Source organism: Podarcis bocagei, assembly GCF_964188305.1.
Source record: "Podarcis bocagei genome assembly, chromosome: 15".
Lineage (NCBI taxonomy): Eukaryota > Metazoa > Chordata > Lepidosauria > Squamata > Lacertidae > Podarcis > Podarcis bocagei.
In genome coordinates, this window is record NC_138141.1 from 46,288,900 (window position 1) to 46,313,692 (window position 24,793).

Sequence of the window (24,793 nt, forward strand, 5' to 3'; positions counted from 1 at the left end):
CCATAAAGAAGGCAGATCGCCAAAGAATGGATGCTTTTGAATTCTGGTGCTGGAGGAGACTCTTGAGAGTCCCATGGACTGCAAGAAGATCAAACCTCTCCATTCTTAATGAAATCAGCCCTGAGTGCTCACTGGAAGGACAGATCCTGAAGTTGAGGCTCCAAGACTTTGGCCACCTCATGAGAAGAGAAGACTCCCTGGAAAAGACCCTGATGTTGGGAAAGATGGAGGGCCCAAGGAGAAGGGGACGACAGAGGACGAGATGGTGGGACAGTGTTCTCCAAGCTACGAACAGGAGTTTGACCAAACTGCGGGAGGCAGTAGAAGATAGGAGTGCCTGGTGTGCTCTGGTCTAGGGGGTCACAAAGAGTCGGACATGACTAAACGACTAAACAAGAAGGAACAAAGGTGCTGGACACCACAAGAGGGGAGGGGGGCTGCTCTCGTGCTCAAGCCCTGCTTGAGGGTTTCCTATTGGGGAATCTGGTTTGCCGACATGACAACAAGATGCTGGACGAGATCAGGCCCCTTTTATGTTCTACAAAAGAGGAAAGGGAGAGGTGACACGAGAGCCAGCTTCAAATAAGGAAGGGCTGTCACATGGAAGATGGAGCAAGCTTGTATTCTGCTGCTCCAGAGGCGAGGACGAGTGACAAGGAAGGAGATTCTGACCAAACACCAGGAAGAACTTTCTGAAGTGAAGAGCCATTCAGCAGTGGCTGAAGGTCATGGGCTCTCCTTCCTCGGAGGCCTTTAGATGGAGGTTGGGTGGCCACCTGCCAGCGATTCTTCAGCCGTGATTCCTGCTTTGCAGGGGGTGGGCTAGAGGACCTTTGGGGATCCCTTTCAACTCTACAATTCTATGAACCCCAGAGAGCTGCTGCTGGTGGGGCAAGGGAAGCTGCAGGAGATCTGGCAGCCCCCCCCCCAATAACCCTCACTGGGTGCTTCTTTTCACTTCCCCGCCAACCTTCTTTATCGCCCGGTCTTTAGAGGAAGAGAGATAGATCTGGCCGGCTTCCTCCTCACGCAGGGCTCTGTAGTCGGGGCGGGGAGGGGGGAGAGGAGGAGGCTGCTCGGAGGAGCGTGATGCAAGCCATTTGGAGGAACTGCAGAGAGCTGCCAACGCAAGCTGCGCTCTTTAAACAAGGGAGGAAATGACCGTATCTACGGCATGCCAGCGAGCGCACTCACAGACACACTCTCTCACACACACTCTCTCTTACACACACACACACACACACACACACACACACACACACACACACACACAGCAAAAGGAAGTCAAGAGGGTTTTTCATGACACAGAGCGGGATGTCAGCGGCTAAAAGGTCGATATTTTCCCTTAACACCCTTTTCTCAATGACTTAATCGTGTTTCGTTTGCACAAAAATGCTTCCCAAGAAGAAACGGCCTGGAGGGTTGTGGAGGGGGGAGACAGAGAGGAGGAGGAGGAGGAGGGGCGTCGTGCCCCGGCCCTGACCTTGTCCGAGGATTTCTCCACGTAGCAGGGCTCCTGGGGGGCGACCAGCAGTGGGACGAAACCCGAGAGCAGGCGGTCCTCCTCCAGGCTGAGCAGGGCCAGGTCCTCGTCCGGGTCCTTGTAGAGCGGCACCTCCGACTGGTTCACGGCCGTCAGGATGTTGCAGAAGTCGGCCAGGGTGGCCCACACGTCCACCGAGACCCTGCAGGGTGGGGAGAAGGAGGGGGGAGCTGAGCAAGGCAGGAGAGACCCCCATCCCCAGGACACCGCAGACACTCTTGCTCAGGAGATGCAACTTCCCTGCAGGGCTGGGCACTCTGTTGCAGGCAAGGCGTGGGCACCCCTTCCCCTTCCCCTAAAAGATGCCTGCCCCCCATGTCACATAGGCTGGAGAGGCCTCTATTGCCTTTCTACCCCACTGTCTTCTCCAATGAGCTCAAGGGGATACATGCCATTCTCCTCTGTCCCAGAAAGGTGGCTCAGGATGAGAGGCAAGAGGGGCTGGCCTCCAAGGTCACCCTGTGAGCTTCATGGCCGAGCGGAGATTTGAACCCTGGTCTCTCCCAGGCCCCAGTGCTGGACTCTAACCACTACACCACCACTGTCTCTCAACTATTGAGCTCAACATGGACTCTACAGAAGACAGCAGAGAGGAAAGGGGGAGGCCCAGGGACACAAGGGGCACACACACACGCACACCTTTAAGGCTAAAGGGGCCAAAACTAACAGGCTTTGTCCGGTTGGGGAAGGATCTCCCACAGAGAGCAAAGGGAAAGCACAGCGAAAGGAAGGGTAAGTTACTCCGAGTCTGGTGGAGAGTGCCAGGCTCTTGGGCACCCACTGGGTGCCCACTCTCACTTGCTATTGGAGCCACGCTGGCTCCTGGGGGAAGCATGAGGACAGCTGTGGGAGGGCCAAACTGGGCCGGCCGTGGCCCCCGAGTACCTGCTCTGCATGCAGAAGGCTCCAGCTTCAAACCCCAACTGCATCATCCCTGGGGAGGGCTGGGAAAGACACCTCCAGGGGATGCTGCCAGTCCGTGTAGGCAAAACTGACCTGGATGGTAGCTTCCTATATCCAGCTTCAACTCCTGGAAGCATCCCCATTAAACTGTGGGTAGCAGTAGCCAGCAACCAGCATTAGGAAGCACCAGTTTCTGACGATGGAGGCAGAGCACAGCCACCTTGGCAAGGAGCCTTCCAAAGCCGCCTCCTCCTCTTCCTCCATGTGTTTGTGCAATGCTCTTTTAAGGCCATCCAGGTTGGTAGCCATCACTGCCTCCTGTGGCAGGGAGTTCCACAGTTCAACCCTGAAGAAGGGCTTTCTTTCGTCTGCCCTGACTCTCCCGACATTCAGCTTCAGGTATGTTGTGAGAGAGAGACACGAAAGGCGGGGTGGGGGTGTTTGCTGGCATCCTGACACCAGTTTCGCTTCTGGCCGCAGCTTCACCCTCAAAGGCACCCTGGGGAGGAGGGTGTGTAGCGTGTGGGTGGCTCTCACACCCCGCAGAGCCGAGGGTGAGAACAGAGAGTGCCATTTGGGAGCTCTTTCAAGTGGTGCAAAGAGGGGCCTGGAAGAGCATGTCACCATGGCTGGGGAAACCTCAGAAGCCAGGCTGGGCAGGGGAAGAGGAAGCAGAAAAAATGATGCAAAGCAGTCAAAAAGGGTGGAAATGGGCCAAGCAAGTGGTGCTCCCTTTGCAGCACTTTTCGCAGAATTGTGGTGTTGGAAGGGACCCCCGAGGATCATCCAGCACAACCCGCTGCAACACAGGAATCACCGCTGATGCAAGCTCTGTTTAAAAGCCCCTAGGGAATCCAAGGGTCGTGAAGGACCCCAAGGGTCCTCTAGACCATCCCCCTGCAAGGCAGGAATTGCAGCTAAAGAACCCCAAGCAACAGACAGCCATTTTTTATCCCAATTCTCAAAGCAATCTCGCCTGGTTGCACAACGCCGGTGGTGTCACCTGCAGCTGCCATCTTGGGCTCCAGAGGGAGCTGGCACAGGAGCTCAATTTGAGGGCTTGCTCCCCAGCATTAAGGATTGCAGCCCCAAGAGGGAGTTGTGGACGATACTGACACCCTGCCCAATGACAAAACGTTAACTGGGTGCCTTGTAAAGAACTGTATTCTTGAGGGGCAGAAATGAAGTGATGAAAAGCAGGAGGAGTCTCAGTGGTGCAGGACATGGCAGTCATTCCTAAGGTGTAGCTGTGCTTGGGGGTGGGTGAGCAGGGAGAGGAAAGGGGCACAGCTGGGCATGACCTTGGGGGCCGGTCACTGCCTCTCTCAGCTCAACCCACCTTGCAGGGTTGTTGCCAGGATTAAAATGAGGAGGGGGAGAACCAGGGACGCTCCTCAGAGAAAAAGGTGGACCAGAAATGCCAAAAATGAATGAGTAAATAAATATTGTTGGAAGCAGCTGGCCAAGGACAATGAGGGTCAGTTTGCAGAAGCAGGGGGTCATGTTCTCATGCTCACTCCTCAAACCTCTTTTCAAAAAGTGTTCGCTTTCAAGAGGGACGTTTTTCGCCGTGGGACCAGAGAAAAGGGTCACTCCAGTGGTGGCAGGGAAAGGGAACCCCTTCCTTGCCCTCTCTCTCTGTGCCCGCTCACCCTGGGACCAGGGAAGGTCTTCCATCCTCGGGGCCTACGACAAGCCCCCTACCCCAACACCTCTCCCCCCCCCCAGCAAGTGGCTCCAGGTGGACAATCTGCACTCATTTATTTGCTGGAATCAACATGCGGGGAGGGGGGAGGAGAGAGAAAAGCCTTGCATTGAAACGAAACATCTTGTTTTCAAGAGTGTCCTGGGAGCTGGGCGGAATGAGCTGCCATTAATCAAAGCCCAGCACACCATCAGCGCCTGCCTGCGCCCCCAGAGCCTTGGTCGGAGGGAGGGAGGCAGGGAGGAGGGGGCCCCCAGATCGTGGCTCCCCCTCCCCACTTTGCCCCGGCCAGGTCTGGCTGTCAGAAACATTTAAAAGGTGGAAAAGGCACACAGAGAGAAACAGGAGTAAATATGTCGGGCTTTTGGGGGGGGGCGTGCGCGGGCGGACGATGTCCAAGGGTCCCCCATGATGTAATGGGAAAAGGCTTGGCTTGCGCTACCAGCTTGAAAATAAACAGAGCCTGGAGGGTTAAAAGGAACTGAACTTTCCACGAACTGCCCCCCCTCCAGATCCGCACCAGAGGAAACGTATATGAGCAACGGTGCTGCCCCCCCGCCCTGCGCTGCCCCACGGCCCTGAGCTTATCCTCGGGGCCTTGGCTGCAGAGACAAGGGCCGGATGCAAGAGGACAGCTCTGGGCCACCTCCGACGTGCGACGCTGCTGCCCATGGGCCGCGGGGAGGAAGGATTTGGCCAGGCTTTAGGCGGCCTGATGCTCCCATCTCCGCTGGCAGCCCCCACCAGCAGTGTGAGTCACCCACCTGGGGCAGGAGGCTGGGAGGCGGCAGCAGAGGGAGGCAGAGACCCCAGGCTACTTCCGAGGCTCCTGGGCTCAGATCCTGCTTTCGGATTCCTCCCTGAGACGTCTGGTTGGCCATTGGGAGGGCAGGAGGCTGGGCCAGGTGAGCCACTGGCCTGATCCGGCAGGGCTCCTCCTATGCTGTCATTGCCTATATGGACTGGCAGAAGTGCCTTTCCAGGGGTCTCTGGCAGGGGCACCCCCAGCCCTTCCCAAAGCAGACTCCTCCGTGCAATTCAGGCGCTTCGTTCCTGAGCTGCACCTCCTTCCCTCAAAAGCAAGGTTCCGGGCCTGACGGTCCTGAATTCAGGGTGGATTTCACAAGAACAGCTGCTTGACCCCCGGCTGGACTGGACTGCCCCACCGAGCGCAGTACTTTGGCTGGCAGCAATGGCTCTCCAGGGGTTCGGGGGGGGGGATACTCCACTAGCCCTTCCCGGAGCTGCCCCGGGGGCTGAGCCTTGGGCCTTCTGCGCACAAAGCGGGAGCTCTGTCCCCTGGGCCCCTGCTCACCACCTGACCTTGAGAAGGGTGTGAGAGCAAGGAAGGGCCCCCAAGAGCAATGCTCTAGGCCACAGGGCAGTTCTCCTTGGGGGAGGATGCTGGGCAACCCCAAACCAGGCAGGGAGAATAGCCGCCTTCTCCCCAAAGCACGCCCTCCTGGACAGAGCAGCAAAGACCCCATTTGCTGGGATTGCCAGGCTGCAGGAGGAAGGGCCCGGGTGGGGCGAGGACTGCCCACCTTTATCTGCCGCCCTTCTCCCAGCAAAGCCAGGCAATGTCTTTCCTTCCTTCGTCTTCCTGAACTCCTGGGCTCCAAGGGCAGGGAGACTGCCCAGCCAGAGCAGGTCAGGGTGACCGGGAGGCTGAAATGGGGGCACAGCCTGGAGACGAAGGAAGCAGGGCATGGATGGTCGGGGTGGGGGTAGGGGGAAGGACTCTCTTCCAAAACTAACCTGAGTTGGGGGTGAGGCCTGGGCTCCGGAGGCTTGCAGGAAGGGACCCCCGAGTGCCGTGGGGCTGCCTGGGGCCTCCCCGCACGCACCCCCCTTCCCACGCGCTGAACGCCAAACACAATGACCCCATGTTCCAGGCCTGCGGGGGCCCCACGGAGGTGGCCGTTTCCTGTGTAATACCAGCCTGTTTAAACACTCGCACTCACCAGCCCCACAGCTGCAGCTCAAACCCGGAAGGAGTGCGGTGGAAGGCGCCCAGGGCTGCGCTCCAGATGGCAAACCGCTCAGGCCTTTTGCTCTTGCTTTGGGGGGGGGGAGGGAAGGCAGCTCAGCCCAGCCGCCTCTCCCAGCAACTTATTGCCAAGCCCCCATCCTGCTAAAAGCAGCCCCTACAGACAGGTTCCCGCCTCCCAAAAGATGGCAAAGGTCAAAGAGCAGGAGGTGGCAACTGGGGGTCCTCCCTCCCCACAGCTCTCCTGGGGGCTTGTTCCTTGGGCCACAGGCAAGTCCAAGGCGGAAGGGAGAGAGAGCTCTTCTGAGTGGGGCAAGGCTGTATGGGGGGGTGTGTTTCTTATCCCTTCTTATCCCTTCCTTATATTATCCCTTCCACCTCTCCATCTCCCTGGCGCATCTCCTCCTCAAATTACGTCCAAATAGTCAGTGGTGCCCCGCAAGATGAATGCCTCGCAAGACGGAAAACTCGCTAGACGAAAGGGTTTTCCGTTTTTTGAGCTGCTTCGCAAGACGAATTTCCTTATGGGCTTGCTTCGCAGGACGAAAAACGAAAACGTCTTGCAAGTTTGTTTCCTTTTTCTTAACACCGTTAATACAGTTGCGACTCGACTTCGAGGAGCAACTCATAGAACGCGGTGTGGTAGCCTTTTTTGAGGTTTTTGAAGACTGGTGATTTTTGAAGCTTTTCCAAAACTTCTTTTAAACTTTTAAAACTTTTTTGGGGGGGGGGGTTGGATTTTGGGTTGGGGTGTTTGGAATTCAAGGACTTGGTGTTGGGGAGGGGTTTGCAAGAATCTGGAAGCTTGTGTGGTTTTTTTCTGCATTTTTATGATTTTCTGTGACAATTGGGCCACTCTGCTGTTTTTTAAAAAAAATTCTGTATTTGAATTTCTGTGTGGTGGGTGGCTGGGGGAACAGTTGAGGAGGGGATTCTTCAGCAAGAAGCAAAGAGTGGACGAGGAACCTTCTTCGAGTTGTCCCCCAGAGTCTTAGAAAATGTACTGTACACTTTGTTGATTTTTAAATGTTTTTCTGTCATGTTTAGAAACTTAATTTATTGTTCCTTCAATTTTTGAAATGCTCTTTACAGTATGTGTGACTTTAAAGAGCACTTAATAAACTCTTGTTGTACCAAATTTGGCTTTGTTTGGACTTTTTTTGACCATAGGAACGCATTAATTGGATTTCAATGCATTCCTATGGGATTTCGTGCTTCGCAAGACGAAAAATTCGCTAGACGAAAAAACTCGCGGAACGAATTAATTTCGTCTTGCGAGGCACCACTATACCTGCATTGTTCTAACCTTTGATAATAAACAAAAATATCAACAAATACTACGGACCGGCAGCAAAAGATCCGTTTTAGCAAGCAGTCTTGTTCAAGCAGTTGTTTCATCGGACGGCTCACTCCCAAAGTAAGTCATCACTTGATGCCAGCCATCACTTGATGCATTCCAGCACTGCAGTGCGCTGGACTAGATGAGCCTGGGGGTCTCTTCCAACCTTACAATTCTCTGGTAAGAACGCAAGAGGGGTCTGCTGGATCTGGCCAAAGGGGTCCTTCGAGTCCCACCTGCTCTCACAGTGGCCAAGCAAATGCCCCAACGCTCAAGCAGCATTCGAATTCAGGGCCACTCTTCCTCTTCCCCCAGGGAGCTTTGGCCAGGGCAGGAGGCATCCCTGAACGCTGACCATCCCTCTGGGTTACCTGGGTGAGGAGGGTGCATCCCTGTCAAGTATCCTTTCACTGTGATTCTTGCACTACAGGGGGCTGGATTGGATGACCCTCGCATGCCCCTTCCGACTCTACCATTCTATGTGCATCCGAACAACCCCCTGGCTGAAATGTCACTGTACCAAAAAGCCACATCTATTGCTCTGGCCACGCCTGCCATGAAACCCCACCGCATGGGGACCGTATGTGGGATGTGACATGGCGCTCCAGTCTTCCCTCTGCCCCCCACCCCAAGAAAAAGCCACTGCCGCCCTTGGGCACAAAGGAGGCGTCCTTTCCTCTTTTTTCCTAAAGGGGTAAAAACAGTTCCCGGCTCTGGGCTAAGCGAAACACTGGCTGCCGGACACCGGCTTCCTTCCTAGGCCCTAGGAAATGCCTGCTTCCCCCCAGCGCGTTCTCCCCCCACCTGGCCCGAGCGCCAATGCCACATCCTCTGTCCCTGCTCCCCCCTCCCTGCAAGAGGGGAAGAGGAGAACGCCGTCCCGGTTTCCACTCGGAGGACTCTGGCGTAAAAGCTCCAAGCGGGTGATAAATGCATCTGAGGGCCAATTAGGAAGATATATGGCGGCAGAGGCAGCGGCAGGAGCGCAGGGGAATGGGCCTGGGCAGCCTGGCGAGGAAGAGGAGGGGGCAGGCGGAGGGGGGGGGGAGGCGCGGAGGGCTCTCCAGAGTCCCAGCTATGTTTCCCATTATGTAACCCTGGTCATGGGCAGGCCGCCAGGCGCTCCAAATGAAAAAGAGACTCTGGCTTGGCACCCGTTCTATTTTCCTATCCTCATTCAGGGTCAGCGGAGTGTCATACAGCTGCGGAGAAAGCTCCGGGGATTAAGCCTGGGAAGGGCTCCAAAGCCCGGGACCCGGGTTCAAGTACCAGCTGAAAGCAATAAACCAACTGCCGCAGCTGGGCTGAGTTTAGCCGGCCTCGGAGCCTGCGCTGGCTCCCTGGGAAACAGGCCGCCTGCCTGCTGGGGGGCAGAAAAGAGGGGTACCGGGGTGGAAACAACAGAGGTTGCCACAGCTTGGGCCTGGGGGGCAGCGGCTGGAGGGTAGCAGGGACCTGATCCTCCTTTAGGGCCCTGTTCCTGTGCATCAGAAAAGGGGTGTGCATGCTCAGACTCCCCCCGGTCAGCAAAGACAAGTTGTTTGCGTCCAAATTGTTTGGGAATCTGGATGTTTCAGGGTATGTGTGTGTGTGTGTGCGTGCGTAAGGTGCCATAAGTCACACCCTGGCAGATTTTGGCAGGGGGAGCGTCAATCCTGTGCTCAACTGGAGCTTCCTTTACCAGAAAGGCCCCGCAAACAAGTCCTGGGACGTGAAGCCCAGCCCTGTCCACCCCCATGAGGCTGACGCATGGTCAGTGGTCCTGCCACTCGCCTAAGTCCATTAGCTTCACCACCTGGATGGGGCTCCTCCCACCTGCGCTCCTGAGCAAAGTGAGGAGGATGGCCTGTCAGTGTCCTGGGGGGCCTCCCTGAGAGGAGACGGGACAAGGGGCCCTCCACCACCCATTGGCCATGTGTGGAGAAGCAGGGGCCAGAAGGGAGGAGGTGTCTCTGGGATCTGCCCCTGCTGCAAAGTCACGGGGAGGCAAGCCTCAAGTTCTATGCTTTGAAAAAATTGGGATTCCCTCGTGGGGCTGGTGCCCCCCTTGCCCCAAAGAGGTCAGGCACAGGCTAACATACCGCCCCAAACAATGCTGTTTCCTGCACTGCAGGGCATCGGGCTAGATGACTGTTGGGATCCCTTTCGACTCTACAATTATATGATTAGGCACACAGGGAGCTGCCTTATATGGAGCCGCACCACTGGTCTACCCAGTACTGTCTACACTGACTGGCAGCAGCTCTGTAGGGCGTCAAGCAAAGAGGCAGAGGGGTGTCCTTAGCCCGACTTGTGGATTCCAGCAAGGATTGAACCAGGGACCTTCTGCTTGCAAGGGAAGCTCCACCACTGAGCTATGGCCCTTTTAGTGACCAGGGATCCTACTGTGTTGAAGGGAGAGCAGCGAGGCTGGAAGAGGAAGAGGAGGAGTGGATTCCCACTGGGAAAGGAGTCGGGACTGGCAGGAGGTGGGCTCCTGTGAGTGCCCTCTCTGGGGGTCTGAGCTGCTGTCCAAAGATGGGCAACAGTTCACATAGACAGGCAAGCGCCCCCTCCCCCCGCCAGCCTACCAGCCAGCAAGCCAGCCGGCCCCAAGCAGGCAGCAAACAGAAAACAGACTCTTTTTCCCACTCCCCCAAAATGGGGCCCGGCACTTCCTGTGTGAGATTTCCATTTCCTCGGCCAAAATGAAGCAAAAAAAGAGAGAGAGAGAGAGAGTAGTAGCCATAAACGAGGGAAGAGGCTGGAGATGGACGGACATCCTGCCTCCTTCTGCCCCTGTGCAGCAGGAGTGCTGGGGAGCCATCTTTGAGCTGCAGCCTCTTTGCAGGATGGAGCCCCCCTCCGCTCCCGGGAGCCTCGTCTTCCCCATCATCACCCTCAGCCCTGGCTCTGACAGATTAATAGGACTGGGGAGGAGGGGGAAGAGGCCGAGGGGATCCGGATCTGGGCGCAAAGGCCTGCAGGGAAGGGCGGAAGGGGAAGAGCATGCTGGGAGAAAGGCCTCTGGCCCCACCAAGAGCCTGGCTCCCCAAAGATGGGGCAAGAGTGGCTCAGAAAGATGCAAGCAAAATGTGCATGGAGCTGCCTAGGGGGTCGCAGCTCAGGGAAACGGGTGCCAAGGGGTGGGGCTGGGGGGGTCAAAACAGCACACGCCCCCAGGTCCTGCTTGCTTCTGGCTTCTTTCCATTGGGGCACCTGATTAGCGGCTGTGAGGACAGGATATGCTGGGCTACATGGGCCCCCTTGGGGTCTGATCCAGCTACAGGGCTCTTATGGAACCTCCAGCTCCAGAGGCAGTCTATCTAGACTCCCAGATTCTTAGTGGTGTTTGGCCACTGTGAGCTCAGGATGCTGGACGAGATGGGCCCCCTTTGGCCTGATCCGGCAGCCAGGCTGTTCTGATAAAGGATTAATTCATAATTCAGTTAGTGGGCGCCCTCTGGATGATGCCAGGATCTGCCAGCCTCCATCTGCTCCAGGGACTGTGGCCGATGGAAAGGCGGTGGGAGTTGTAGCCCAGAACTTCCAGGGTGACATCGTGCTGGGTGACATGCCAAAGTAAGACTGAGGAGACCTGGGTTCAAATCCCCACCCACTGTTAAGCTCATTGGGTAGTCTTGGGCCACCCACTGACTCTCAGCTCAACCTGCCTTGCAGAGTTGCTGGGGGGGGGGGGCAGAATTGGGGAGAGCATAAGCCCCACCCAGGGCTCCTTGGAGGAATGGCAGCAAGCAAAGGTCATAGGTAAGATAAACGGAGGCTGAAGGTGCTTAGTGACTTACAGCCACCCGCATACATGGCAGAGGGCAGAGGGCAAGTCCCTGCCTGGGTGAGGAGAGGAGAGAGGAGAAAGGGGCGCATAGCCCCCCAAGGGTGCTGACGTACAATCTGGGCAGCTCCAGGGTGCTGGGCGGGGGGTTCCAGGTGTCCGAGTGGCCCAGCATCCAATCCGACCAGACCTTGATGCTGGGCAGCAGTTCCTTCAGGTCCTGCGGCAAGGAGGAGACTTTGATGTCATCGTCCTCAGAGCCTTCCTGGCCCTGAGCAGCTGCTGAGAGAGAAAGAAACGCAGAGTGGGCTGGGCAGCTCCTCTCAAGAACGCCCCTCGCCTGCTCCTCTGCCACCACCCCCTCTCTTGGCCCTCTGAAAATCCTCTGGGAAGGAGCCAGATCTGAACCAGGGACAGAATCTTTGCTGGAAGATTCAGGGCAGGTAAAAGAGGGCTTCCTCTCGCAGTGCACAGCAAAACTATGCAACTCCCTCCTGGACACCAACCTAGATGGATCGGCTTAAAGGGAGGACTAGACAAATTCAGGACAAGGCTATCGGTGGCTACTAGGCAGGATGGCTCTGCCGCCGCAGTCCAAGGAAGTACATGCCTCTGAATATCAGTTGCTAGGAAGGTTTGACCATGGAACGGACTCCCTTGAGAGGTCGAGGTCTCTCCTTCCTTGGAGGTTTTTAAGCAGAGGTTGGATGGCCATCTGTCTTTGGGTGCTTTAGTTGAGATTCTTGCATTGCAGGGGGTTGGACTAGATGACCCCTGGGGTGCCTTCCAACTACACACGATTATGTGAATCTCATAGGAGAGTTGCGGCTGCTGGTGGCCACTGCAAGGACAGAATCCTTAGGGCTGATCCAGCGCCAGGCTCTCTTCTGGTGGTCTCTGCCCTTCAGAGCTTCAGCCTGGCCTTGCTCCTTCCTCTCTCAACTTGCAGAAACCATCCCAAGGACAGTCTAAGGACGCTCTGGGTTTCCTTGATGCAGCTGTGACTGCAGCTGAAAGGGGAGGGGGAACGGCAGAAGGGCCCCACAAAGGACAGGGACAAAGGACCTGGGCTATCTACCAGGTGGGCAGAGGGCACCTGCTTTGTATGGCGATGGTCCCAGGTTCAGTCCCCAACTGCCCCTCCAGGCAGGGCTGGGAGAGGTCCCTGCCCAAAGCCCTGGAGAGCTGCTGCCCATTAGAGAAGACAATATGGAGTCGGCTGGAGAAAGCCCCCTGGCGTAAGGGAGCTTCCCACCAGCATAGCCAGGAAACAGTTCCTAAATAGAGGCTGAGCGTCAACTCCAAATCCGGGCGCTAAGAGCTGCGAAATTCCACAGACAGCGTAAAATCAGGCACACGTGCTGCGTCTTTTCTTAGTTTCACCCAGTGGATTCTGCCTCAGCTGGTCGCAGGGAGAGGCAGAGCGCTGAAGCCTCTGCCCCGCCAATGAACAGCAAATCTCCTCCTCTCCACCATCTGCCTTCTGCCAGTCCATTAGGCTTCTTCACAGCCATGTGGGCTGGGAACTTCTACATTTTAAAAAATGAAAATTTAAGGCTTCCCGATGCCAAAATGGGGGGAAGAGGGTCCCTGAACACTCTAGGAAGACTGCAAGCTGCCTTGGGTCCCTCTGATGCAGCGCTGTCTACTCTGACTGGCAGCAATGGCTCTCCAGGGCTTCAGAGAGGGAGTCTCTCCCCACCCTACCTGGAGATGCCTCTGGGGACTGAGGCTGAGACTGTCTCCACCACAGAGCTATGGTCCTTTTCTCTGAAAAGAAGAAGATTCAAGCCTCATGTTTCTAAATACAGGGACAGCTTAAATGGGAGCAGAGGAAGGTGCCTTCTACCGAGTCACACTGTTGATCCACCTGGCCTAGTACTTCCTGCACTGACTGGCAGGGAATCTTTCCCAGCTCGATGCTCTCCCAGGAGTGAACCTGGGGTCTTCTGCCCTCCCCCGAGCTCTCCTGACCCTCCAAGGCAGTTGCTGGGGAAGCCCTGTTCCATTAGCAAGAGTCCTTGCACTGACTTCTGCTAGTGCCCTGGGTTCCCTGAATCTAGCCTGATTTCCCGTGGGTCTCCTCAAAGGCGTGTCGAGGGAGGGAAACGAGGAAAAAGCAGCCCTCCTTGGCAAGGGAAATATATGCCTGCTTCTGCTCACCTGGGGAGACGTCCCGCAGCAGAGCAGTGCAGCGCTTGACCAGCATGGCAAACATGGAGAGCCCCAGGGCCGTGGCCTGCTCCTGGATCACCGAGCGACAGTCTTCAGAGAGGCACTCTACAGGGAAAAGGGGAAACGAAAGGAAACACGGTCAGCGCCCTCCCGTGAAACCTCGGACAAAACCCCCACCAAGGTAGCAGCGACAGAAGTGCTTGTCCAGGGGGCAGTCTGGAAACCAAGCCTTATGAGGAACGGTTGAGGGAGCAGGGGGTGTTGAGCATGGAGAAGAGGAGCTCGAGAGGAGAGATGAGTCACCTTCAGATATATCAAGGGCTGTCAAATGCGGGAGGGAGCAAGGGGAGAGGACACAAACCAATGGATCCAAATGACAAGGAAGGATATTCTGACCCAACATTAGGAAGAGCTGTTCAACAGTGGAACAGACCACCTCAGAAGGCGGCAAACTCTCTTTCCTTGGAGGTTTTTAAGCAGAGGTTGGATGGCCATCTGTCAGGGATGCTTAGTTGAGATTCCTGTGTTGCCAGGGGTTGGGTGAGATGACCCCTGGGTTCCCTTCCAACTCTACCATTCCGTGTTTCTATGAACCTCACGCCTGACTGATCCACCAAGGGAGCCCTGGAGAGTTGGCGCCAGACCACCACCATTGCCACCAAGCACGCTCTGGTTGCAGGGATGCAGAGCAATGATGTGGGCTAGGAGCGGGGGTGGCATTGCCTGACCTGGACAGGAGGGCTCATCTGAGGCTCTCAAACATAATCAGGCCAAAGGGGGCAAATTTAGTTCAGCATCCTGCTCTCACAGGGTCCAAAGATGCCTGAACGCAAAACCCGCAAGCCCAAGAGCCCTCTCTCCTCCTGCGGTTTCCAGCAACTAGCATCCAGAAGCACGGCTGTCTCTGACCGTGAAGGCCAAGCCGAGCCATTGTGGTTAATAGGTATCAATTTGTCCTCTTTTAAAGGACAACTGGTGACCACTGCTGCCCCCTCTCCTCCATGCCCCTCTGCAAATCTGACAGAGGCCAGTCTGGGCTGCCATGGAGAGTCTGGTGAAAAGGCAGAGAGTCTTAATAGACTGACCCATCCCGCTTTGCCACCCAGGCCCTGGTGCGCCAGCGGGGAAGGGCGGCCACTCAGCCCGGCCCCTTCCCCTCATGCCAAGAGGAGCTCTGCCGAGTGTCAGAGGGATAATTAGCGGCGCAGCCTGGCTCCGTCTCAAGTCACAGCTGCCAAGGCGGGAGGGGCAGCTCCTTCACAGCTGGACTTGACCAACGCAGATGCCAGGCAGCTTGGGCACTTCTGGAGGGAGGAGGGCAGGGAATCACCCCGCTCCGTCCCCCAGAAGCTGACAGAGGTGATGAGGGGGAGGATGCCATGACTCTGAAGCCGTGAGTGGAGGGCAAGAGCCCAGCAGTATCTTCGGAAGTGTCCAAATGCACAGCGGATAGGCAACTTTACAAAAGGCACAGCAGGCAGCATGGTCTGTCCTGTTTACGATACGATATCTTTATTGTCACTGTCCCATGAAATTGAAAAATCTACATAAGACATTCAAAAACCCCTAAAAATTCTGAAACCCCATTTTAAAATACAATATACTATAGAGACTCTTTATACTGCATTTAGAACCAGAATTGCATTTGGGTAGAAACTGTTTCTCAGGCGGCTAGTCCTAGTCTTTATAACCCTGGACCTTCTTCCAGAAGGCAGAAGCTGAAGGAGATCATTTCAGGGGTGCGTACTATCCTGCGCTATCTCTGCAGCTTTCTTATGGCACCTGACAGTTTGTCACTGAGAGCCAGGCAGGGCTTAGCTACGCAGGTCCTTAATGGCTAGTAATCCACGGAGTCTTCTAAGACCCACCAGGTTTTAGGCCGACCAGTCTCACTTCGCAGCAACAGGGTCTAGGCACTTGCTGCTTTCTCTCTCGCACTCGCTCTGAGGAAACTGAACTTGGGTGTTCAGATTCCACTGACCCTGCAGTTTTGTGCAGGAATCGCAGGACCCCCGCAGAGCGATGCAGGGGGGCGGCCTTTGCTCTGAAGCTGCTGCTCAGCCCAGAAATCTCTTCTCCTTTGCTAAGCGATTCTAAAGGTGGTGCCTGAATTTCTCACGCCTACGAACTGAAGGGGCGGCCAGGGAAGCCAAGCTGGGTGGGTGGCTGCCATTTATTTCCCTTAGGCACTAAAGCTCACCAATAATATCCCAATAAAGTGAGGCGGGGGAACCAGACATTGCTTGCTCCCAACAGGCGGAGATGATGGGAGCTGTAGTCCGACAACAACCTCTTGTCCAGTGTTCTAAAGTGAGGCTCATTTGTAGCACAACTCTGAATATTTATTTATTTAAAAAGTAAAGGACCCCTGACAGTTAAGTCCAGTCGCGAACGACTCTGGGGTTGTGGCGCTCGTCTCCCTTTACTGGCCAAGGGAGCCGACATTTTGTCCGCAGACAGTTTTTCCGGGTCATGTGGCCAGCATGACTAAGCCGCTTCTGGCGAAACCAGAGCAGCACATGGAAACGCCGTTTACCGTCCCACCGGAGCAGTACCTATTTATCTACTTGCACTTTGATGTGCTTTTGAACTGCTTGGTTGGCAGGAGCTGGGACCAAATAATGGGAGATCACCCCGTTGCAGGGATTTGAACCACTGACCTTCCAATCAGCAAGCCCTAGGCTCAGTAGTTTATAGACCACAGCGCCACCTGCGTCCCCTATTTATTTATTACTTTACATTTATATCCCACTTTCCCTCCACAGAGTTCAAGGTGGCTTCCATGCCCCCCCCCCATTTAATCCCCACAACAACCCCGCAAGGCAGGTTAGGCTGAGGGGGAGGGATGGGAGCAAGGTCTCCCCGTGGGTTTCATGGCCAAGTGAGGCTTGGACCCCTGGTCTCCCCCAGGTCCTAGTCTGTTGCTCTAACTACTGCACAACTTTACACTGCCCCTCGCCTAGCACTGAAGGTCCCACTTGCCAGGCCTAGGGGGTTGCAGGGTCCAGAAGCAGCCTGAGATCAGCTGGGCAGAGGGGCAGCTGTGAGGACATCCTTCTAGCACCCATAGAGCTGGTCTCTCTGGGGTGCCAAGATAGAAAGAGAAGACAACCAGGTGACCCAAGAAGAGAGACCAAGAAGGGGCAACAGATCAAAGGATAGTCCTTCTTCACGCAGAATGGAGTTAAATGGTGGAACTCGCTCTACCAGGAGGTAGTGACAGCCACCCACTTGGATGATGATGATAACAGTAATAGTAAATAATAATAATAATAATAATAATAATAATAATAATAATAATAATACACCGCCCATCTGACTGGGTTTCCCCAGCCAATCTGTGCAGCTTCCACCAGATATAAGAACACAACGAAACATCAAACATTAAAAACCTTCCCTTTCCACGGCTTCCTTCAGATGTCTTCCAAAGATTGTATAGTTACTTATCTCCTTGACACCTGATGGGAGGGCGTTCCACAGGGTGGGTGCCACTACCGAGAAGGCACTCTGTCTGATTCCCTGTAGCTTCACTCCTTGCAGGTGACTTTTGAAAGAGGATTAAACAAATTTGGGGAGGAGAGGGCCATGGATGGCTACTAGCCACGCTAGCTGCACTCTGGCTCCACGGTCAGAGGCAGCCAGGCTTCTGAAGCCACAGGAGCGAGGAGTGTTGCTCTTGGGCTCAAATCCTGCTTGCAGGTTTCCCATAGGCATCTGTTCAGCCGCTGGGAGAAGAGGAGGCTGGACTAGACGGGCCCCCTTTGGCCTGATCCAGCAGACTCTCCTTATGTTCTCAAGTGGCAGAGGGGGCCTTGTGGGCGCTCCTCTCCCAGGTTCGCCCCGGCCAGTCTGCTCTCCAGAGCACAGGGGATGCTCTGGCACTCACACGCACGCCCTGGTGTCCGTCTACCTGGGAGCTGCCTCCCACTTGGCCGGGAAGGCCGCTTTCGTTTCCCAGAGAACAAAATATTCGTGGAAAACATAAACCAACTGTCGTCAAAGTTGTCGAGGCTCAGGAAGCGGAGAGGGGCTGCCATGTGGCCGGATGTTATGCCTTTCCAATTAGCGCTATACATCTTTCAGCGGCGGGAGAGTGTCCCCTTTTTCTGTGCTGGGAAACCGAGAGCGCGGCCCTTGTTATTGTAACTGTCAAGGAGTGCTTAAAACAGATAATCTCCAGGAAAAGTGATAAACACCCAGCGCTCCCCGCCAGGGTGTGCTGGACACCATCGGCCAGGCCTGAAGGGCAGCGAGAGAGGAAGGAGGTGGCCATGGAGGAGGGAGCCAGAGGAAGAGCCTGGGAAGAAGAAGCAGGAGAAAGCAGAAAGTGCCAGCTTCCTCCTCAAGGCCCGGATGGGAGCAGCAAAGCAAGACGAGGGAGCTACGTGAAGGCCACTGCCAGGTCAGGGGAGCCAGTGGAAGGAGCGAGAGCAGCAGCAGGGCTAATGCCCAGGCAGAAGGGGCCAAATGGCCCCAGATGGAGACAACTGCGCAGTTAACCTATGGAACTTGCTCTCACGGGAGGCAAGGGAGGGCCACCAAGCGAAATGGCTTTAAAACAGGGTTGGACAAATCCACGGAGGAGAAAAAGGCTACGGAGGACTAAGAGGCACAATGGCTCTGTCCTGCCTCCACGGTCAGAGGCAGTGATGCTTCTGAATCCCAGTTGCTGGAAACCACAAGAGGAGAGAGGGCTCTTGGGCTCTGGTCCTGCTTATGGGGCTGCCTCTGGGGCATCTCATTGGCCACCGTGAGAAGAGGAGGCTGGACCAGATGAGCCACAGGCCTCATCCAGCAGGCTCTCCTTCGAGAGTCCAAAGAGGAGAGTTCCCAACGCAGGAGGCATCATCATCATCTACCTGACAAAACACACAGGACGTGGGTGTTAAGAGAGACCCTGATTTCGGGCCAAGGGAGGCCAGTGTTGGCGGGCTGTGAAAGGGTCCAAAATTGCACCAGACCATTTGCCAAGACAGAAAAACCTTCACCCAGTAAAAAAGAGGATGGTGGCCTAGATGGGCCACTGGCCAGATCCAGAGTCTTGCACAGCCCAGGCTGAATGAGACACACCTTTCCAGATGTGATGCCAGAGAGCTTGGCCTTTGAGAGCAGAAGGCAGCAGCAGCACTCTGTTCCCAAAAGCCAAAAGTGGATGTGTCCGGATGGCCAGCCAGGGTGGGGGAGTCACCCCAGGAGGCAACCTCTTGATGTCTCATCGACTGACTCTGCGGCCGCCACCACCACCAGACCCCTCTCCACCAGCTGGCTGGCAGGAAGGCTGTGGGGCTGGCTCCCCCCCCATCTCCCTCCCAGCTGACACCACCTGGAGGCGATCATCATTTGCCTCTTCCCTTATCACTGCTGCTCAGACACTCGCTGAGTTGTTGCCTTCTGAGTCACCCTCAGCCAGACAGTCCTGGCACCGCACCCTCCGCCTCCCCCCTTCCCAGCCCCACGGCTGGCCTTCTTGCAGGAAGTGGGCAGCCAGAGAGGAGGCAAGCACCCAGGAGCGCCTGCGGATGCTTCTAAGCCCCCACTGGGATGCAGAGGGATGGGGCGGCGGGGAGGGGTGAGAGGCTGGTATGTCAACCAGACAGGAATGCAAATCTCTGGGGTGGGATGTTGGGGGGGGAGGAGGAGGAAGAGTCCCAGCTGGGGGGCATTCCTCCAAAGCCCTAGCTTAATGTGTGCCTGACACATGGCTCCCTCCCACCTCCTCCCAAATGACAGTCTCCTGCCAGACTCAAGCAGCATGCGCACACGTTGGCTGGAGCCAGGAATACCCATTGAATGCAAAAGTCTTGTAGCCCCACTGTCCAAAGAGGGGAGGGAAAGAGGAGTGGAAAGGGAAATAGCGCCTGCATGGGGTGTGTGTGTGTGGGGGGGGGTATGTGTGTGTGTGTGTGTGTGTGCAAAAGCCTTCACCAAAGATTCCCAGTCCCACTAAGTTCACCTGGCTAAGTTACTCTTAGAGGGAGGAGGGAAGAGAGAGAGAAAGACAGGATCCTTGGAAGTTCAGCTGAGCCCCTTCTCAATCTATTAAGACTTGAATAGGTCTTCCAACTGGTGGCCCAGGGCCTGATCCAAGGTGGGCCACAACAGGAGCACCACCGCCCAGCAAATATATGGGATAAGACCAATAAATGGGTCCCCAAATGCATGTCTGGGTGAGAAGTGGGTCCTGGGTCTGAAAAGGTTGAAGGTACCTGATCTATCAAGAGCAGAGGGGGTCTACTTATCATAGAATCATAGAGTTGGAAGAGACCACAAGGGCCATCGAGTCCAACCCCCTGCCAAGCAGGAAACACCATCAGAACACTCCTGACATATGGCTGTCAAGCCTCTGCTTAAAGACCTCCAAAGAAGGAGACTCCACCACACTCCTTGGCAGCAAATGTCAGTGTCCTTCTTGAACTGTGCTGCCCAGAACTGGACACAGTACTCCAGCTGAGGTCTGACCAGAGCAGAATACTGTGGCACTATTACTTCCCTTGATCTAGATGCTATACTCCTATTGATGCAGCCCAGAATTGCATTGGCTTTTTTAGCTGCCGCGTCACACTGTTGGCTCATGTCAAGTTTGTGGTCAACCAAGACTCCTAGATCCTTTTCACATGTACTGCTCTCAAGCCAGGTGTCACCCATCTTGTATTTGTGCCTCTCATTTTTTTTGCCTCATTTTTAAGAGCCTTCCTCGCCAGCCTGGATCACTGGCCTTAGAACAGAATGATAATATTATTATTATTAATACGTTACACATCTGACTAGGTTGTCCCAGCCACTCTGGGCAGCTCAGAAACAAAATATTAAAAACACAGAATGGATCCTGGTGGATCCACAGAATCTCCCCTCCTGTAACTTTCTAGTCCTCTGGGGCATCAGAGGACAAAAGCTCTTCTCTGCTGGGCATCAGGAGATTGGGAAAAGGGCCTCGGTTTTCTGCGCTGGATTTGCACAAACACCCCCCCATGTCCTAGGACAGCGTGCTTTCACGGACAAGGGGGGGGCAGGTGTGGCCTTTGAGAGCCTCCTTTGCAAATCACTCTTTCTTGGAGGGAGGGGGAGAGAAGGACAAGGTAAGGCCTGGTGGAAAGTGTGGAGCAAGGGGTGGGGGAGAGAGAACAGAGGGGCTCTCCCCATGGAAGCCATTAGATACTCAACACTTCATTTGTTTCTGCCCCCCCCCCCCAGCCCCCAAGCCGGGGAGCATAGCTCTCTCTTTCGGCTCCAGGACGGGAGGCTCTCCTCTGACGTAACCAGGAAGCAGCTGCAGAATTAAGGAATCCCTCCTGACATCATAAAAAGGGTCGGTGGTTTACAGGGGAAAGTATAAAAATTAATGGCATATTCCCAGACGGGGCCTTGGGCCTGCGCGGGACTCGCACAGGAAGCCCGGCTACGAGAGGGGCTTGCCCTGGCCAGGGTCCTGAACCCCACGTCCAACCCCTGGAGCCCCACACGCTCGTCCCCTTTGGCCTGGAGAGCCAATAGGAACAGGCGGCAGGAGGGAGAGGTGACTCTGAGGACGGCCTCTGGGTTTGGATCCATGGAAGACCAGACCCGTTTCCCCTCTGCGAGGTGACTGAGCAGCGCTACAGCCTTGCGCACACACACACACACCGGGGTCTTCAGCCTCGAGCTCGCGTCCCCCCTGAAAGCGGAAAAGGGCGCTGTAGCAGCTAAAATTAACTCGGCCCCTTTCCCGGAAGCTATCTGTGGAAAGCGGTTCTCCCATTTTTAGAACGTGTTATTCTCAGAAGTTTCCTGAAAAGGCCCCTAATGACCAACAGGCGGAGAAGCCATTTCCACAGGCCCGCCATGGGGCAGAGCGGGTGCCGCCTATGGGGTGAGCAGGGAGGGCACGATGGCTTTGCAGTCCCCCACCCGTGCCTCTCCGGAGAGCCTCCCCGCCTGGGGGACCCTGCATGGACAGAAACACCCAGGCACCAGGAGCTCTCGGTGGCAACCCTCCAAGGCCCAGGGCGCAGCAGCGTAACAAGCGCCTGCCGGGTCAGGCCGATAGTCCACCTGGCGCAGCCTCCTGTTCTCACAGTGGTCAACTAGATACTTCAGTGGGAAGCCTGCAAGCAGGACCAGAGCACTACAGCAATTCTCCAGTTGTTGTTGTTCTCCACCATCTGGTATTCAGAGGTAGACTGTCCCTGGGCATGGAGGTTCTGCTAGCACGACACTTGTCCATAACCAAGCCAACGAGGGCCCATCTAGTCTAGCATCCTGTTCTCGCAGTGGCCAAACAGGTGCCCTCAAAGGGAAGAAGCCAACATGCGAGAACTGAGCGCACCAGCAACTCTCTCTACCTGCGATTCCCAGCAACTGCCATTCAGAGGCATCTGCCGTCTCCAACAGTAGAGACAGAACAGAGCCACACTGGTGTCTGTGCACACCTGCGCTATTAACCCCACAAAACTGCTCTGGAGGGAATACAACCGCTGGGGTCTGGGGTTGGGTCTCCCATGGCAACATCCCTCACCAGGACTAGCAGAAGCAGCAGATTTTGCCAAGCTGCAAAGAGCAGAGACCTCTGCTCCCCCAGGGCTGCACAACTCATAGAATTCTGCTGGAGATTTGGGGCCAGTGTTTTAGTGCCGTCTGGGGCCTCTTCCAAGGAGGTGCTATTTGGGGCCCTTGCCGCCTCGCCAGCTCAGAAGAGGAAACACACAGCTCCCGTATTTGAGCAAAGGGCGTCCACGTTTAACTGCAGGATGGCTAGAAGTGGGGTGGGGGGGCAAGTTCCTGATGCGCTTTCCAGGGGGAAAGCGCAGGGGCTTCCTCTGGCAGCCCAACTGCAGAGAAAGCTGCCGGCCTCTGCAGGCTGCTTGGGATCACCTGCAGCCAGAAGGGAGCACCCATTCACCCCGCAGGAGGCTGAGACTCCATCGCTGGGTGGGAGAGGCCAGGCAGGATTCCCCCAGCCCTGCGCCAGAGGCTGTCTGGAGCCTGGCAGCCGTGTGTGAATGTGCAGGAGGGAGACCCAGTTTCCTTGGAGACTCCTTTGTGTGTGGCTGGTGGGGTGGCGAGGAGGTAGAGGCGAGGGCCCAGGGAGAGGGGCAGCTCTGTCATCAAAGCCTGCAGGGCAAGGGCGGCCGCCGCCGCTCCTGTCCATCAGTCCTTCCTTCCTCACCCGCAAGCCCATCTGCCCTACCAGCAAGACTCTTCTGGCGACATGCCCTGCACCCTCCGCCTCTCCTGGAATCTGTGTCTATTTTAAACGGCGTTCAGAAGCCACCTTCGGCGATGCGAAGCAGCAAAACAGTTCAGTGCCAAAGACGGACACAAAAATACAGTGGGGCCTCGGGTTACAGACGCTTCATGTTACAGACTCCGCTAACCCAGAAATAGTACCTCGGGTTAAGAACTTTGCTTCAGGATGAGAACAGAAATCGTGCTCTGCACAGCGGCAGCGGAAGGCCCCATTAGCTAAAGTGGTGCTTCAGGTTAAGAACAGTTTCAGGTTAATAACGGACCTCCAGAATGAATTAAGTACTTAACCTGAGGTACCACTGTAGTCAAAACTGACAAAAGCCGCTACATCGACGTTCAGAGGAACCCAGGAAGCTGTTCTAAAGGGAGGTCAGCCACGGGAAGCAGCAACCCTGGGCTTCAAAGATGCCACTGGGGATCTTCTGCTGCAAAGCAGGTGCCCCCTCAGCCCTCCCCCTAAAAATAAAGCAAGATCCCAGCCCTCATGGTTCTGGCTTAAGGGCCGATTTCAACAGGAAGCTGGTGGGAAAGGGCTGGATCTCAGAAAGTCCCAGCAGCATCTCCAGGTGGGGCTGGGAGAGCCTCCTGCCAGCCCAAACCCAGCGGGTCATAGCTGCCAGTCAGTGCAAGCAATACTAGGCCTGACTCGGTATACGGCAGCTTCCTATGGGAAGTGCCTCTGGGACTTCCTGTGCACACCACATTGTCTATACCCGACGCAGACTCTGGACTACCTGGGGTGTGTGTGTAATTTTAATAGCCCCCCTCCCCGCAGAAAGCCCTGCAGAGCAGACTCATCTCAGTGCAGATTTGCTCTTAAAAGCCCCACCCCAAAGTGCTGATTTGCGGCAGAGTCTCTCTTGGGCCGGCCGCAGGGCCAGTAGCCGAAGGGGAACTCCTCTTCCTCCCCCCCCCCCGGCTTTCCTTTCTGGGAGAGGAGAAGCTGCAGAGGCACTGGGAAAGGCCCAGCAAGCTGCCTGGGGTTGGCAGCTGCGTCTCCTAGCAGGTTTGGGGGGAGCCTGATTCCGAGCCGGGGGCTTGGGTTTCAACTCTGACCAGCCGCTCCGAGGCTCCTCTCTCTTTCTGGAGCACACGGCCGAATAAAACATTTTTTCATAAATTTAACGCCAGCATGTCTGTGTTTGGAAACTCTTGAAAATCCATGTTGTATGGTTTACTGCGCTGGAAAAGGTGCCAGCAAGAGTTTCAAAGGAAGGGAAGTGTATAACTGTTTCCTTTCAAAATGCTTTTTGTTTTTTTCCAATGGGATCCATTGAGGGAAAAGGGCTGGAACTAACTAAAACATTATTAAAAACTGTTACGAAGAGAGACAGAGAGATGGAAAAAGATAGACCGGGGCGGGGGGGGGGGAGAGAAAAAACCCCAGTGTGGAATTGAGGAGGACTGCTGGGGGCGGGGGGAGAGCAGCAAAGGAAGGGCAGATGCCACTAGGAGGGAAAAAGAAGTCAAAGCCCCCCGGGCAGGGGACATTTCTCTTGGCCCTGGCACCCATGCCACAGGACGCCAGCACAGGGCTAAGCAGAAGGCCCCTCTGGCAGGCACTTCTGACCAAAAGGGTTTTTCTTTTCTGCAGGAGGGGAAGGCTCCCCTACCACCCTAACCCCCACCCAGTGCAGGAGATCCAGCCAGCTTTACTAAGTGGCACCCCCCTCCAACAAGCAGCCCCCCGTTAACTCACAAGCACAATGCCAAGGCTCATCTAGTTCCAACTGAGAACTGCAGAGTTGGCAGGGTCCCCCAAAGGTCATCCAGCACAGCCCACTGCAATGCAGGGAGCACAGCTCAAGAATCCCCAACAGGTGGCCGTCCGACCTCTGCTTAAAAACTCCCCCCCCCTTGCTCCAGCTTTGAGACTCCCCCCACTCGGGAGAGCATCAGACTGTAGCCAAGGAAACAGACCGGTCTGGTCTGTGGCAAGAACTTCTTGAAGGAGTCAGAATCCTGCGCCGCGAGAGCCGCCTTGCCAGAATGACGGCTCTCTCTTGCACAGCTTTTCAGGGATGGGCTTATTCTAAGCTAGAATTCAGGGCTCCAAAGTCCTTTGGGCGCGCGCGCGCGCACACACACACACACACACACACACACACGGATACACACACACAGCTTGCTGCCCACCTGCTTGT

At 55.7% G+C, this 24,793-nt stretch overlaps 1 protein-coding gene across 2 annotated transcripts in view; it reads right to left on the reverse strand.

Moving 5' to 3' along the window:
* The window catches only part of SMG6 (SMG6 nonsense mediated mRNA decay factor), an 89,581-nt gene that overhangs the window by 29,980 nt on the left and 34,808 nt on the right, over positions 1 to 24,793 (reverse strand). The window contains exons 11-13 of one of the 2 annotated variants that reach the window (XM_081172345.1): positions 13,416 to 13,532; positions 11,369 to 11,531; positions 1,484 to 1,685 (exon numbers count right to left, since the gene is read on the reverse strand). In XM_081172345.1, the coding sequence (XP_081028471.1) occupies positions 1,484 to 1,685; positions 11,369 to 11,531; positions 13,416 to 13,532 (482 nt within the window). Of the gene's footprint in view, positions 1 to 1,483; positions 1,686 to 11,368; positions 11,535 to 13,415; positions 13,533 to 24,793 lie in introns of both variants that reach the window. The other variant, XM_081172344.1, reaches the window with a different exon arrangement.